The sequence below is a fragment of the Rhinopithecus roxellana genome, chromosome 18 (assembly GCF_007565055.1).
Source record: "Rhinopithecus roxellana isolate Shanxi Qingling chromosome 18, ASM756505v1, whole genome shotgun sequence".
Taxonomy (NCBI): domain Eukaryota; kingdom Metazoa; phylum Chordata; class Mammalia; order Primates; family Cercopithecidae; genus Rhinopithecus; species Rhinopithecus roxellana.
In genome coordinates, this window is record NC_044566.1 from 57323453 (window position 1) to 57341233 (window position 17781).

General features: G+C 32.4%; 1 protein-coding gene across 4 annotated transcripts in view; it reads right to left on the reverse strand.

Annotated features, from left to right (window-relative positions):
* The window catches only part of NBEA (neurobeachin), a 774301-nt gene that overhangs the window by 536987 nt on the left and 219533 nt on the right, over positions 1 to 17781 (reverse strand). For all 4 annotated transcript variants that reach the window (XM_030922219.1, XM_030922217.1, XM_030922221.1 and 1 more), the window contains exons 19-25: positions 15003 to 15084; positions 14653 to 14776; positions 13586 to 13778; positions 10780 to 11796; positions 8833 to 9050; positions 6258 to 6411; positions 1781 to 1789 (exon numbers count right to left, since the gene is read on the reverse strand). In XM_030922219.1, the coding sequence (XP_030778079.1) occupies positions 1781 to 1789; positions 6258 to 6411; positions 8833 to 9050; positions 10780 to 11796; positions 13586 to 13778; positions 14653 to 14776; positions 15003 to 15084 (1797 nt within the window). The remainder of the gene's footprint in view (positions 1 to 1780; positions 1790 to 6257; positions 6412 to 8832; positions 9051 to 10779; positions 11797 to 13585; positions 13779 to 14652; positions 14777 to 15002; positions 15085 to 17781) is intronic.

The following is a 17781-nucleotide window of genomic DNA, read 5'->3' on the forward strand; positions in this document are numbered from 1 at the left end:
TCAAATTAGAGTACATAACAATTTCTTATCCATTTTAGAGTCAACTGAAATACTAGGTACTTTACATGTACGATAAAACTCCAGAGTAAAAATAATCAAGATCACTAACTCGTCTACAGATATTTAACTCGTGACTTATAAAACACTAGTAATAAAAAGAATCATAGCATTCTAGATTGGAAACTACTTTCACTACATTTCTGATTCCAGAGGGAATATTACAAAGTATTGTTGTTTTTTAAAATGCGTAACATTATGATTTTTTAAACAATGTCAACATTTCTTATTTTGTTTTGCACCGTGGACTATATAGCATTTTAATTATTTTTGTTCCTTATGACCAGGCTACATTTTATCAGTGCCTCAAGGAACCAAGGATGGGAATACTTTATAAGCAAAAAATAATATTGTTTAAATTTTCTGAAAACGGGCACACTAGCCATTCCAATCAACATTACCTCTTAACCAAATGATAAATTCAACTACAAGGTTAGCATATGTAATAGGTATCTACTCCTATTTAATGTTTCATTTTGACATTGTTTATAGCCATCATTATACCTAAACTTCTCCCTCCTTGAAGAAGCAGGAGCATTAACATGGAAACTGTGAGCAGAAAACACTGAAAAAATACCTCAAAATACTCAAAACATTTCTTGTGTACAAAGTGGGTAACAAAAATGATAGGTGACTACTGCAAGCATTATATAACTAAGCTCAGTTTTAAATGATGTATAAAATGTAACAACCATTCCTCCTTCCATTTAACAACAAAATAGTGTTAAAATCATTCTCTCTAAAATGCGCCTGGAAAAAGACAGAAATGTGTTTTCAGTTGTTACAACATTATGCCAATTCAGTACACACGGCATAAAGAAATGATTAATTCATTACTTGGACTTTAAAATGCAGATTCTTTACTTCTTAGCACTTCATGAATATACAGCATCACTTCATAATATCAATTAAAATCTATGACAATGACATCATAGCTCACAAGAAAAAGTTTTAAATCTGTTTCAATTTAAAATGTTCTATAAAGGAATGAAGAACTTGGCCATTTCTTAGGTCTATCAAATACTGTAAATAATTTTTCAAACATTAGAATTTAGAATATCTAGATCTGTGTTCTCAAAGAAATTCTTCATTATTTTGAATCACTGAAATTGCAAGACAGCTATCTCTCTATATTCATTATTTAATGGTTTTGAGTGTTTTGACCTGTCAAACTATGCTTTCATTTCAAAATGAGTGAATTATAAATAGAATTATTAAAGTGTCCATATAATCCACCAGTGTTTTTTTGACTGAAAAAAATAAATTTTAAAGTAAAAGGCATTTTCGACACAATAGTCTAAAACAGAATTTGTATTCCATTTTATATAAAAGTAATTTTAAAAATGAAGTATGCAAGCAGCAAAAGATAGGGCTAAAAAATAAAGATCACTCTCACACAATTATTAAATCTTAAAATAATATATTTCATCTAATTTACTTTCCTTAGAACCAATTAAAATCTGATTGTACATATGACTGTAACACCATTGTGTTCATCATGATAGTTTAATGTAGAGATCATTGTGCATAATAAAATAGTAATACATCAATGCATTGGGAAAGTAATCCTTTCAATGACTCTTTTAAATATACAAAAGATATGTCTAATGTTAAAGATGATATGGAAACTCAAAATATAACCAAGTCAAAAATTTCATAAATAAGTAAAAATAAAACTTGAAACTGAAAAGCTGAAAATTACTACAAAAAAAGTAATACTAACCTTAGAACCCTGGACATGCATTAGACAAAACAGACAACAGACCAAAAAAATACAAGAAAAGGAAATTATTAAATTAAATGAAAATACAATGTAAAATTGAAACACAAAATAATATATTTAAAAATTATATTTGATTATTTTATTAAAAGCAAAATTCTCAGAAGAGATTTTCATTTTAGAAATTACATATGATCAAGGTTAAATATCAAATATTTAGACTTCAACTTATTTTTTATTGTAGTAACTCTGCCCAAATAACATATATATATATATATATATATATATAAGTATGGTTCATATATTAGAAATAATGCATACTCTATTTTACAAAGCAAGTATCTTTTCCTATAATTAATGGAACATTTTGATAAATAAGCTAATATAATGCCTCTGTAAAATCCCTACCTCAATTCTGGTTTAGGCAGAAATGACTCAGGGAAATGAACTATTTATACCAACCTCTAGAATTTTCTATAAGAAAATAATGTAATTTGTATTCTCAAATATACAGAACCCTTCCTATAGTTGAAAATTCCCAGAAGTTAATAAAAGAATAAAATATTTGAGAGATTATAACTTATAAACCACTTTCCCATGCTAGAAAATAACTTGATATACTAAACGATGCCTGAATATGAATAAAGGTAATTACATAGGTATTATACTAAGTTTAAGATTTTTATTAAATTAATAATTATATTCATTATATTCAAATATCAGATAGAATTAGGCTTCACAATAAAAATCAACTATTCTTACTTCCTAATTTTTGACAAGTACATGTGAGTATAAATTTTAAAATATGCCATTTTCATGGTACCTTGTATAGGAAAACATATAAAAGCATCCTAAGAATAGTAAAGTATGATCAGTTCTATGAGATAAACAAAAGAAGAGCAAAACCAACAACATTATTCATAATTTTTCCAAATATATTTATGATATATTCTGATAATAATAATAAGTAAAACTAAAAGTAAGACTTCGTTATTTTTGGACAAAATAGAAAAAGCAGTTCTTCTTTCTTATAATTATGAAACTGTTAGGAGAGCTAGAAATGTCAGTCTCTACTATTTTTCTGGGACAGAGAAAATTAAGCCCTGAATTAAGTTCCATAATATTCAGTGTTCAGGATGGTTGACCAAAGTGGTCAACTTAAAATCACAAAGTGTGCAATTTGTGGTTGATCCATGTTCTTTGCTTTTCTTTTTCTTCTCCAATTTTTTGCTTTAATTCATGACCAACTTAAACAATATATTAGAGAACAAATGAGAGGATTCAATTAACTAGTCATAGAAACATTAACTAAAAAAATCAACAACAAAAATATTGCTGCTTTCCCAAAGCAAAGATCGGCCGAATTACATACTAAGAGGTCTTTTTTTTTTCCCTGAGTACTACAGCTAAAACTATTGGTCTAACTCAGAGCTCTGAAACTACTTTTGTAATGTATTTTCTATGCTACATATGAAATTAAGTAATCTAGGTAAAACTGAAACTCCCATAAAGTGCTGCTTCTTCAAGAGTACTAAGTTCAAGGTGCTCAACCTATCATTATAAACAATACATATTCTTTTTTTCTTAAGTTTCCATTAAGGTATGTTCCTTCCAACTAAGATTAAACAGTTCAAAATTTTCTTCCATGATGATGATACTATAATAGCAATACAAAATGTTATCTCTAGTATAAATTACTGTACTCATCTAAATTTCCAGGGCAGAAAAGAGACCACTTCTATGTCAATCTCATAGAAATAGCAGACAAAAAATATTTGCATTGTCTATTGCTGCTTTTGTACTATCACAGCAGAGTTGACTAGCTGTGACAGATGACAATACTGCCAATGAAACCTAAAATATTTCCCATCTGGCCCCATACAAAAAAGGTTTGCGAACTACTGCCATAAACCATTACTATTCCTATTTCTTCATAAAATGCATATAAGAAGAATATTCTGAAAAACTGTATGTATAAACAAAATTACCAGATCACTCAAACCTTAGTTTCAAACGTCTCCATCTCTCTTCATGTATCTAGCATTAAAATTCTAAAAGCACCTACAAGACAATGTTACCTTTGAGTAATCTTCACGTTACCAATGTTTCCTTTTTTCGCTTATCCCTTCCAAAATTCTCTTTTGGCTTTTTACACTTTTAATTTAAACATAAAAAGCCCAAATATTCAGGTTTAATTTCCCTCTTTATTCAACCTCTTCTTTCCTTTTTCCCTCTGCTACGTTACAACTTCTAGCAAGAATATTATACAACCCCGTAATACAGAAACGACATTCAGCAGTCAGCACCAATCATAGTTCTACCAGATACAAAATGGGAGAAAGGTTTGGCTATTTCTCTTAAGAAAGCAATCCATTCAGAAAACATAAAATCAGGTATGTTGTACAACCAGGCATAGGTCAAACAGTTAATGGGACAAAATAACAGAAATACAGAAATTGAGAAAATAAACAAAGGTTTCTATAATTGAACGAATTCCCAAGTCTGTTAAGAAAGTCTAGGTAATAAATAATTTTAAATTCCAAACTATAGTGGTCAAAATTGAATTGTAATAACTTTGGAAGCCAACCTCAAAGCATCAATATATTTATTGTACAATCATCATAAAATAAATAAGCAAATTTGACTGGTGCAATAGTAAATATGCTATAGTTTACTTCATTATTTGAATATTCTATCTTAATAGCTAAACATCTTTTGACTTTAAAATTTGGAAAACTATTTAATAATGTGAATATTTTAAACCTATACAAATTTTAATAACTTATTGCTAAACTTATTTTTATATAAAAAGCATTTTTTGTTCCATGCAAAATTTAAAAACATTCAATATTACATTTCAAAGTGAATTTCAATACAACCTTTAAAAAATTTCTTCATAACAAATGATAATTTATAAAACATAAAATGCAATTTATATAATCAAGAAAAATGTCACAAAGAAAGTATTGATTTATTCGGTCTTCAATATATATAAAAAAAAAAGTTGGCCAGGAGGGGTGGCTCATGCCTGTAATCCCTGCACTTTGGGAGGTCGAGACAGGCAGATCATTTGAGGTCAGGAGTTTGAAACAAGCCTGGCCAATATGGTGAAACCCCATCTCTACTAAAAACACAAAAATTAGCTGGGTGTGGTGGTGTACACCTGTAATCCCAGCTACTTGGGAGGCTGAGGCAGCAGAATTGCTTGAACCCAGGAGGCGGATGTTGCAATGAGCTGAGATCGCCCTACTGTACTCCAGCCTGGGTCACAGAATGATACTCTGTCAAAAAAAAAAAAAAAAAAAAAAGGAAAACAGAAGAAAAAAAATGCCCTCTATGTCTCACTATTAGAAAGCATTTTAAAAATCATACATAACTCTCAACTTACCAGAATTTGGTATAAATCACCAGAGGAAAAGAGAGATGAAAGAAAAGGAGCGGTGTATGTATATCTGTACTCTTCACACACCATCAACCATTTATACTGTTCTTCCTAGCTCCATTTTCTTGGTTCAGCTGCTAATTTGATTAAGGCCCTACTGGTGACTTGCTCTGTTGCATTCCTCCTTCTGAACTGGAATGCTTCCCTTTGTGGACTTCTTGAGCAAAATCATGAATAAAATAGAAGAGTAAAATCTGGGGAAAGTGTGTGAGGATATAGCCTGTGGCTGCTAATGTTGAAGTTTCAATGCTGCTCTGGTGATGGTGGTGGCATTGACAAAAGGACAGTAAGAAAAAGAGTCATATAGAAAAACTTGTTAATGATGAAATAAACTTAGAGATCAACTTGGAAACAGTGTCTCACCAACTAATAGACATCTTAGTAAAATGAAAGATTTCCCTCTGGCAAGGTAAACTTTCTAAGCTTAAGGATGAGTTTCCATACGGCAACAAGAACATGGGTGATATGGGAAGCAAATTTCTATATTCTTTCCCATTGAGCAAGTAGCTATGGAGTCTGCCTCGATATGAATCAAAGATTTTGTTTTTAATGACAACCAAAATATAAAGTTAACATTGACGTATTATATTTTAAATGACATACACAATTAACATTAAATGCCTTTAAAATGTATTAACACATTTCACTGTTTAATATAGAAACAAATCAAGATAAGGCTAGATTTTGTAAAATAAATGTTGCATCAGTAAATAAATGAAAATGTTAAATAACAAGGATTTTAAGAGTTTATTTATACTATAGAATTGAAGAGAGATGTAATATCTCTGATGAAGAATGCAATATTCTTCTGATGAAGCATTTATTCATCAGAATTACCAGAGAAATATTTTCATAAGCACACATAGCTGGAACCCAACACTGATAAACAGAAGTGGTGGAAACAGAAATTTATATGGCTAAAAAGTTCCCTAAAAAGTACAGGTCCGTTTAAAATCTGTTTACAGCCTAGACCACCACTGAAATACTCAAGTCATGTAATTATAAAATATAACCACTAGATGGAGGCAAAGTACTTACAGTTGGTGATGTAGCAGCAGAGAGCAAAGGTAAAATTCCTCCACAAGCAATGATGATGTTGTCTACCATTTGGGAAATGAGGTGAATTGTGTTATGTACAAAAATAATATTTTCATTGCTATTGACAAAATCCATTACAGACTTTGTGGAATGGCTAAAATACAGAAAACAGAAATGAGTATGTATTTGGCTTACTTCAATGAAAAGCTTAGACAATTTACTTAGAATAACAAGTGAAAAAGTATAGAATTGTAGGAGCTAGCCATATTTAAAATTAAATTATTATAAAATAAAGTGATTTATAATTAAGATATCATATTACCAAAAACTAAGCATTCATCTCCACAGAATTTTGTGTCCAAGTATATTAACTCATTATTATTATTATTATTTTGCTTGAAAAATATAGAACTAAACTCTAAGACATATGACTGACTCAATAAATTTGGCTAAAAATATTTATGTTGCCAAATCTGATTGTTTTTTGTTGAAAGGCAGAATCTTTTAAATATAAAAAGTATGTCTGATGTTAAAAATAATATGGAAACTCAAAATATAACCAATTCAAAATTTTCATACCTATAAATAAAATCTGAAACTGAAAACCTAAAAATTTAACTGAAAGTTTTACTTTGTAGGCAGTTTCAATTTGTCACATCACCAGTGACTTCAGCCCCACCTTTGACTAGTCACATTGAAAATGTGTACTGTTAAAGAAGTGACATGATAAGGGAATATAAATAAATCAGTACAAATTCAAGAACTTATTTAATAAGAAAAGCAACAAAATCTCAAACTAAGTTGGTAGTACAGTGTTCCCATACAAAACATACAATGTAGATGTCAAAAAAATACACTGCTTTTGTTTGGTGTCAGTCAAGACTATAATTTTTTTTTTCTTTTTGAGACAGGATCTCTGCTGTTGCCCAGGCTAGAGTGCAGTGGTGGGATCACGGCTCACTGCAGCCTCAACCTCCCTGGGCCCAGGAGATTCCCGAGTAGCTGGGACTACAGGTGGACACCACCACGCCTAGCTAATGTTTGTAGAAACAGGGTCTTGCCCTAGTCTCGAAATCCTGAGCTCCAGCTATCCTCCCGCCTTGGCCTCCCAAAGTGCTGGGATATAGGCGTGAGCCACCACACCTGGCCTGAACTGTTTTTTAACGGGAAAAAAAAAATAAGATTAAAAAAAAGAAATTACTCCATGGTCAAAATTAAGTCAATAATTCTAACCCTTTTAGAGTTGTGAATTATTATCTAACACTGTGTATCTTAAATTTCAAGATGTTTCTCCCTGTCCTAAAAATAAAGTGCTACCTTTAAAAAATTTATATGTTATTAAATTCTACTTGGGTAATTTCATGAGAGCCCATCAAAGAAAACAAAAACACAAGAGTAGGGGTGGATGGAAAAAAAGCTGAGTATCACTCACTTGGAGGCTACTGATATTATAATTATTAAATTATATAATTTATCTCCATACATTGGTCTTCATGTTAATAGTAACAAATTTCACGGTATTTAGGTTTCCTTAGTTACCATCTCTAGGTAATTTATCGTACAATAATTAGCAATGAAAATATATGAGTAGTATAAGAACAAATTGATCAAATAAAATCAAAATTAAAATCTTTCTATGGCAGACTTTATTGACGTCTTCCACAACAGTCATAACTTTTTCCCTGCTAACACACATTTTATATTTTGTTCTATTATTGAGCTTGATTGGGTATAGGAAAGACTAGCCTCACCCTAGTTACTAGTTAATTAACCAGTATTAGTCCCTAAAAACCAGTCATTATAATCCCATTTGCTTTTTCTGATGATTAATTTTGAAAGAGGATGTGATTTTGCTGGCTCATGAGACATAAGGGGGAAATTTCTTGAGGGGCTTCTTTTTAAAAAAAAGAAGAAAAGAGGAGAATAAAAAGAGAAAGTGAAAGACGAGAGAGAAGAAGAGGAGGCAGGGGAAAAATAGGAAGAAGAGGAAGGAAGAAGAGTCATCTCTGCCTTTTAATTTGGGCAAGTTTCTCATGATGAATTGATGTTGGGAGTTGAAGCAGCCACTTTGAATCCTAAAAGGAAAACGAGGAGAAGCACAGAAGCCGACATTCCTAAGAATGTTGTGCTAGATCATTTAAGTTGCCCTTGTTACTTATATCCATCCAATTCCTAACTGTATTCATGCCTATGTAAATTATATGCTGTGATAATTAATTTGTTGCACGTTTACTATTAAAAAATTAAATTGAAAATTTAGAAAGGCAATGGTTTAATTTATGTAGATTTGTTGTCTTTAAGTTATTATCTTTGAACTGATATCCACTAACTGCTCAAATACTACGGGCTCTGAATACACACGTCACAGAGTGATTTAAACTTTAAACAGTATGTATTATAATATTATCACTAATAAATTTAGTACATGGTATTAATTTAAACAGGAAACAAGAAAAATGTGGAAATTCCTTTAATCAAGGCAGATTTTTGGTTTTGTCAAGTCTCTTTAAAATAGAACAGGCAATGGCAAACGTAAAATATTTGCTTTTAATTTATAAAAAAGAAATATTTCTACCTCCTCCAGACATGTACGTCGGTTTCTAATGCAAATAGCAAATCAGTGAGAAGCCGCTGGTGCATTGGAGACCATTTAAACTCAGGAATACGAAACATTGTAGTCCGTGGACCTGGGCTAAACTGGCGCCGCTGTTCTTCAGTCATCGGCATTCCTCGAAATCCTAAATCAACTCGGAGATCTCGGTCTTGTTGGGTGATAGACCGACCCTGCACAGCCTAAAGAAGGAAAAGGTGAACTTTTGTGGAATACAAAAGAAATGCCTTATTTCAAAATGAAACTGTGAGCATAGTAAAGTGAACAATGCTTTAATGCTTTAGCATATGACTTCAGTAGTTTAATATATTTCACATATATTATTCACCTGGTAATTCCTTGCACAGGAAACTTTCTGGGCTGAAGTCTCCACTATTGCTTTTACTTTACTATTGCAGAAACTAAGCAAGATAATCAAATACCTAAAGCTAACACCAAAGTTCATACTGAAAACCAGATCCTCTTTACCCCCTTAAGAGTCTTTAAATTAGACCACATCACTTCCTTACTGAAGTGAGCATATACAAAGTGAAGTATACTGGATATATATGTCATCAACTAATTGTAACTAAAGCACACGATTAGAAAAAATATTACTTGAACAGTTTCAAGTAATATTTAACTTTAAAATCTGTTTCACTTATAATACTTCAATTCAAAAACACAAATGCATTTGGTAAGTTAGAACACAAACCAGAAAAATGTCTATAAACTCCAAATGTAAAACAGGCAAGCCTAGTGTTCAACAGGCAAGCCTATTGTTCAATAAACAATGCATGATGTTTTCCTTTATTTTACATCTGTATCTAATTCAGTATTCTCATCTCCTGCCAATTATCACTACAACGCAACTGCCACAAAAAATGGAAATTGGCAGTTACAGAAAAAATAAAAATACTTTCCCCACACACATGATCTATTATTAAGGATTCTTACTGGAGTACAAAGACACAAGACAGGCATGGTTTACTCCTCATAGTATAGCCCTAATGGAAACACATTCAATGTATCTTCAATGACATTAAAAGGCAAGTGGGACACCAGAGGATAACAAAACCCAAGTCATTAACGGGAAAAGTATTCTTATTTCTTAAACTCTTAACCATAAGGTATTATTTTTCCTAGAGTGTAAAGAAGTAGTCATAACTCAAAGCTCAACAATTAAAATCCGTATCAGAAAACATCATCTGTTTTTAGCTTTATTCCAGCAAGGTCAAAACTGAAGCACTAACATTTCCTAACAACCAGACCTAAGAGTCTTTAATTGTCTTATAACAAAGTCCTATTCATGTGGTTGTACAGAAAATTCTCACTGCTAATAATTCTAATTTTTCTCAGCCATATTACCTACCTCACAGGGTTGTTGTGAGGATTAAATCTGAAAACATATAGCACAGTGCCTGGAACATAGTAGGCACTGGATAAATAACAGTTCCCTTTTCCCTTCCCCTTCATTTATCAGTTCAATCTGGGCTCCAAGTCCTCTTTTCTATAATCCACAGAACAGGGTTGGGCCTGAAGCTTAAAAGGTTAAAATTAATCAAGTATTCAGAATGAAGATCTTGAGTTCAAAATGTGTAAATGTGGTCACAGAGTTTAAAATGTTAGAACTGGCAGAGACCTTAGTCATCCTTTAGTACAACCTCTTGTGCTATATAAGGAAACTTAGGCCCAGAGAGGCTGAGCAAAGTTACACAGAAGAATGTGGCAGAGTTGGAAATATACTTGAGATATTTTTAATTTCTTATATACATGAAATTATACCACACTATTTCATTCCATAAATTACTATTATACTGTAATTCAATATAAACAGGAAGTAACTGATAAGAAAGTACTCGGTTTTGGTGCTAACAACTCTATCTATTCAATGCATTTTTTTATTTCTAGAACTCATATAAGGTAGCTTACTTGTGTCGTAGTAGTTGTTTGGATTTTTCGGATTTCTTTTCCTGATTCTTTGCCATCGTCAGACCTTTCAGTATCTGAAATTATACTTCCTGCATCAATATTTGGTACAATTTTGCTACTAGAAGACTCAGTTTCCAGAGTTGTAGCAGTCATTTCAGCATACTCCAGCCCCTTAGTTGATGACGCTAAGTCTCTTTCAGAAATACTGCTCATTCCATCTGAAGTTGTATGGATTTTGAACTCTTTTTCTTCTATTATACTAGATGTACAAGTTAAGTCTACACTACCAGTCATGTGAGCAAGCAATCCAAGATCATCACTAACACCAAGATGTACTTGTGTGTCCTGAATATTTGGAATAATGTGATTGCTAGAAAGTTCAGGAAGTAGTTTTTCTTCCTGTTTGGGTATTTTATCAAAGAGAAATGATGTACTACTATTGGGAAGGTCTTCTTTCTCATCTGCTAATGTTATCAACGGACCATTATCCTTTTCTTCATTTTTTTTAATGATACCAACACTTCCATGTACATTGTTCTGGAGTTTCTCAACAGCAGCACTATATACATTATCCAACAGAGATTCAACCTCCACAAGGGCACCATTCTCTCCACCTACTAAAGTCTCTGGTGATAAATCCATATCATCGAGCTTTACTTCTGTTGCTTCCACTTTCTCTGCTTTTATGTCTACTAAAAGATCATGTACTTCCACATGTACACCACTTCCTGGTCTATCTGAATTTCCAAGAATATCATCTGACACTTTTGTTGACATGAGTAAGTCTCGAGTATCTGTGCTGACAGGGTAATCGGTCTCACTTTCTGGGCTCTGGCTTTGTGAAAGATCTTCTATCTCTCGAATTTCCATTCCACCTTTTGCTCCCGTTGTTTGTGATGAAAGACCAGAGATGGTGCTCACATTCCCTTTCTTTCCTTTTTTAATGTTTTCCTCTTCTTGTCTTTGATATTCTTCATACATTTTGGCTAGGTATTCCTTATGAGCTTCATAAGTGACCTTAGGAATAAGTAAAGAAAACATTAAGGCATTTTGTACATATCAAAAAGAAAAAAATAAATAATACAAATTAAACTGTGGAAATAGAAAAAATCAAGTCAGAAATTTTAAGACTTCAAAGCTGGCACTTGTTAATCCTAAAGCAAGTGTGCTTAGTTTTATTAAGGAACTGGAAATAATCAACAAATACAGCTATATATGATTTATTATAAGGATTGCCAAAATCACACAGATAACTCAGCAATATTAAAAGTTATTTTCTTTTAGGTTGAGTATTTCAATGTTACTCAAACCTAATATGCCAGTTAACTTTCACATACTTATGTAAGCTTAAACAGAGAATAAACAGCTATAATATACAACATTCAAAGTATGTAATATTCAATATTCAAAATATATAATATTCAATATTCAAATTACTATTACTATGTCGGTTTTCACCATCTATTGCTCATATGTGCACCTGTCCCAACAACTGAAGTTAAAACATTCACACAAATCATTAAATATATAAATTTGCAAGCTCTTAAAACATGACAGTTTTATTCTTATATAAGCTGCTCTGAATTTGTTACTTTACTTAGGCTTCTTTATTAATAATCAGAATCCTTTTTTAACACAAAGACCTGCAATGTCTTTTTCTTTGCTATTTTCAAATTTGTTGAAGCAATGATAAATCTGAGGCATCACTATATTACAAAATGTAAATTTATAATAGAAACAAAAGCTTTTCTAATATTTTTTAAAGTTCATAGTCTTTCTCTTATAGACATAGGTGCTATTAATGTATATTTAAATAAGTTAACAGAATTTTAGATTGGGGGAACCATCCTTTAAAGAATATCTCATAATACAAAAATCTCCTTAATTTTACAGAAGAAGAATGCAAGTCCCAAAAGTGGGGGTTGGTAACATATGGCCCATGGGACAAATCTGCTTATCATCTCTTTTGGTGAATAAGGTTTATTCAAAACCATGATAATTCATTTACATTATGTATTGTCTTTCACACTGAACAGCAGAGTTGAGTAGTTGTATTAGAGGCTATATAACCCACACAGTCTATAATGTTTACTATCTATCTTATTAAACAGTTTTTTCTAACTCGTGTTCAACAAGACTAAATGAGTCTTCTAAAATCACAAAACTCAATTCTGGCACAGACTAAACTAAAAACCATACTTTTGACACCCATGCTTCTTCTATAACACTTCACGATGAGATATCCTAACTCTGAATTTCCAGAATCTAATGTGTATATACTTGTATACTTTAATTCACTATTTCATTTTACCAAAAATCAAATAATACTTAAAATACAGACATACAGATTTTTAAGATTAAAAATAAAGAAAAGATAATGCAATTAAAATACCACTAAACTTAAACACTTTAAATGTATTTATGATTCACTTGGAAATAAAAAAATCTGACTTCTTAAAAAAAGTCTTAAAAAGTATATTTCAGAGACTATTTCATGAAATAGTCTTCCAAGAACCAGTTAAAAGAGCAAGTGGCTCAGATTAAAGTTCTCAGATTTGCTATAAAACAGATGTAGGTCATCACTGGGTATAAAACTCCTAATTTATAAATTTGGGATTTGAATTAATTCATCTATAAGCCACTTTCAAGTTCTAACAGTCTATGAACAGTGAGGAAAAAAATACAAAACTGAGATACAGGAATCTGTCAAAACCTAACATGCCCACAAGATGGCACCAGATGCATATCTGTAGCCGTTTAATCCACCGCAATAACTCTGATATTAAAATGTTAAATCCCGTGTTACCTTGGAATGGGCTATTGACAGCGTATCCACCCAGACTCTCCAGCCTCCCCATTCATATTTTATTGCATGATACAAAAGAATCCGGAAGATATTGTAGACCATTTCAGTAATCTTCTGCTCCTCAGAATTTTTAGGATTGATATAGCCAAGAGAAAACATCCAATCCTGCCACACTGAACACTGCAATAAGCATCTTGGGAGAAAAAAAAATTGATCTCATTAAAAATATCCAAATTAAGTTAGAATTTACTATTTTGAAACTTTGATAAATAAAATAGTGAAAATATGATCTGACCTCAGTAAAGTAAGGTGTACAGTCATGCTGCACATTATATATTCTGTAATTGGAATGACTTTCTCTTATTTCTCTACCAGGAAAAATCCTATTTGTCATTCAAAATCCCTTTCCTAACTTTCACAGTCAGATTTACTTATTGCTTCTCTACTTTCTTACCAACTTTAGTACTCACAATGTATTTAACACATTATGCATTAATCATTGCTTTATAGTTTTCTTTCCCACTGGAATGTACCGAGACTGTGTACTAAGACTATCTTGTGTAGCAAGCACTGGGTCTTACCCTGAACACAATAGGCACTCAGTCAATATTTGTTAAATTATAGACTCAGGCAATGACGACCCCAGAGTTCATGGCCTCAGACTCTACCCTACGTTCTAGCTAACTAGCTTTAAAATGCACAACAATCAGCCATAAGAAAAATGGGGTGGAAAGCATAGACAAAAATGAGAAAATCCAACACAATTACAACTGAAAGTTCTATTGGTGATAGACAGGTACCACTAAAAGGGATATTACATTTTAAATAAGTGTTTGTTTATATGTATATTCATATATACAATTAAAATATAATATCCATATAACAAAATAAAAATAATATAAAAATAAATAGAAGTATACTGAATACATCAAAGAAACATAATATGTCTTTTCTGATGATTAAAAGTATTTAGCAATATGGAAAAGATTTGAAATGAATTGAAATTCTAAAAGAGAGAAAATATTAATTATGGAATAAAGTGTTGTTATAGTACCCAAACTGCTTACCTTCTATTTTCACGGCTGTTACTGAAAAGTTTTATCATATCAGATAAAAATAAACGACGAACTTCCATCAGCTCTGCACTTGGTGTAGAGTTTTTTAACAAGGTTGCCACCACTTTAAGAATCACTGTAAACAAAGAAGAAAACTTAAAGATTTATAACCATATCCTATGCTCAACTCAAAACGTATTACTGACTTTCAAATAAATACTTAGCACTATATAAGGTGAGTTAAAACTGTCATGAACTAGGTAAACACCATAATGATTTAAGGGGTTAGGAAAAGTTTTGATTTAGTCTCATATGTTGCCATGCGCCGATCCCAATACAATAAAGAACTGCCATTTGCTCACTTGGATTCTGAATTTTCACTGTAGAATCTGGCTCTGGATGTGGTTTGTGTACGACCTGAGTACATACTTGCTCTGTCAAGATCTGAAAGATGAAGAATTTGAACTTCATTTATAAAACAATTTAAATCACAATTGTAAAACAAAGATATACAATGAACCCGTAAAAGAAATATCAATGCAGTCCAAACCAAAAGAAACATCTCTTCTAAAGGGACTTTTTATTTTTTTCTTTCTTTTGAGATGGAGTTTCACTCCTGTTGCCCAGGTTGGAGTGCAATGGTGCAATCTCGGCTCACTTCAATCTCCATCTCCACCTCATGGGTTCAAGTGATTCTCTTGCTTCAGCCTCCCAAACAGCTGGGATTACGGGCATGTGCCACCACGTCTGGCTAATTCTTTGTATTTTTAGTAGAGACAGGGTTTCACCATGTTGATCAGGCTGGTCTCGAGCTCCTGACCTCAGATGATCCACCCGCCTCAGCCTCCCAAAGTGCTGGGATTACAGGTGTGAGCCACCGTGCCCAGCCCTAAAGGGACTTTTTAATGAATTCCATTAAAAAGTCTAAACTCTTTAACTAACATTCTAAACTCTTTAACTCTGTATTCACCCAAATTTTATTTGTTATTTATAGATACAAAACCAGAACCAGTATCTATAGAAGTAAAGATTAATTAGGAAATTCATGAATTTATTGTTCAAAATGCCTTTTCAGTGTTCATAAAATTATTTATAAACTTTTTTTTTTTTTTTTGGAGACAGAATCTCACTGTGGTATGCAGGCTGGCTGCAGTGGCACAATCATGGCTCATTGCAGCCTCCAACTCCTGGACTCAAGCGATCCTCCTACCTAAGTCTCCCAAGTAGCTGGGACTACAGGTTCATGCCACCACACTCAGCTAATTCTTTCTTTCTTTCTTTTCTTCCTTCCTTCCTTCCTTCCTTCCTTCCTTCCTTCCTTCCTTCCTTCCTTCCTTCCTTCCTTCCTTCCTTCCTTCCTCCCTTCCTCCCTTCCTCCCTTCTTTCTTTCTTTCTCTTTCTTTCTTTCTCTTTCTTTCTTTCTTTTCTTTTTCTTTCTTTCTTTCTCTCTCTCTCTCTCTCTCTCTCTCTCTCTCTCTCTCTCTTTCTTTCCCTCCCTCCCTCCCTCCCTCCCTCCCTTTCTTTCTTTCTTTTTTTTTTTTTTTTTTGTAAAGATGGGGTATCACTTTATTGTCCAGGCTGGTCTTGAACTGCTGGGCTCCTGCGATCCTACTGCTTCAGCTTCTCAAAGTGCTGAGATTAAACGCATGAGCCACCACATCTGGCCCCACTTCAATAAGTGTGACAAGGGAAAGTTCTTCCTAACAATGTGGCTCGTTGTCATTTACTAATGAGTTTTTCAAATTATTTCTTTCAAATACAAAAAACAGTTGACCAAATAAAGGAAAGAGAAAATTCTAAAACATTTACTAACTTTCCCACTAAAATGTGGGAGCAGGATTTTGAACATCATCTTCACTGTTATATTTCTAGTAATCAGCACCAATGCCTGACACACACCAGCACTAAGTAAATATTTGTTAAATTAGAGAATAATTAACTTAATTATATATCAATAATATATGTATGACTGCTCACTGTATTTTAGGCTTGAGCTTGTGTTTACCTCTTACATAAACCCAATGAGGTTATATTTAATAAAGATATCATTTTATATCTGTGATTTAATTTCCTGTTTAGCTTTAACATGGCAAATTCTGAATAAACAGTTAAACCTAAGTACAAAAACTGCTGCAAAACCACCATTAATTGAAAGGCCAATTGAACATAGCTGTATTGTTGAAGCTGAAGATGGAAAAAGCAAACTGAGGGAGAGAGACGGTCTCTTCTGATGAGAAAAGGACTATGACATCCAGAGGTCTCATTTTCCTTCCTCTTCTGCTCAGACTAAGGACATTTTCATATTAGGAATGTTCATAAAAAAGATATTGACCAGAAATAAAAACGGACCTACTCTATTAAATAATATAGCATTTAATTACCCTCATTCCCCTCATTCTCATACTTTTGATGAAACTAAACACTTCCTTGTTAAAACTAAACAGTGTTTCACAACTTTCTACACAAAGGATCCCACACATGCACTCCTAATCAAATGGAGTTGACATGAGATAAAATTTATTTGAAAACCATATACTAAAGAACAATCACTTATTGCTTGGTATGTACCTATAAGGAGTTTTCACAACAACTTGCTCCAAAGACCCTGGTGTGTACCTATAGCCCAGTGGATGAGATCCAAGAAAACTGTGATTATAAATAAAGGATTCAAAATAACTTCAGACGAGCTTAAAAGAAACCAGGACCTGCTCTTCCACGACAGTTAAAGTGTTTTCAACCAAAAGAGAGGAAATCACATTGCACAGGAAACAAAAGTGTCACCAGTTTTTATATTGTTTTTTTAAGTCCCTACTTTATCATCTAACAATGAAAAGAATAATTGCCTTGCCTATCTAATAAAACTGCTAGGAAGATTAAATAAAGCTCCATATGTGAAAGTGCTTTGAAAACTATAACATATTGAAATATAAGGGTTTTTAAAATGACAAATATATATTCAGAAACTCAATTCAACATGTATTTATTAACATTCAGATATGTGCCCTCCCTCTGCTAAATGTTTGGAGACTGAAAATACATTGCTAGGTGCAACTTCACTTCTAGTAGCAATTTATTTAATTATTGTTCTAGAGGCAGGCATAAATGCATTTTTGCCCCTATTTGGTAACAAAACATGATAGA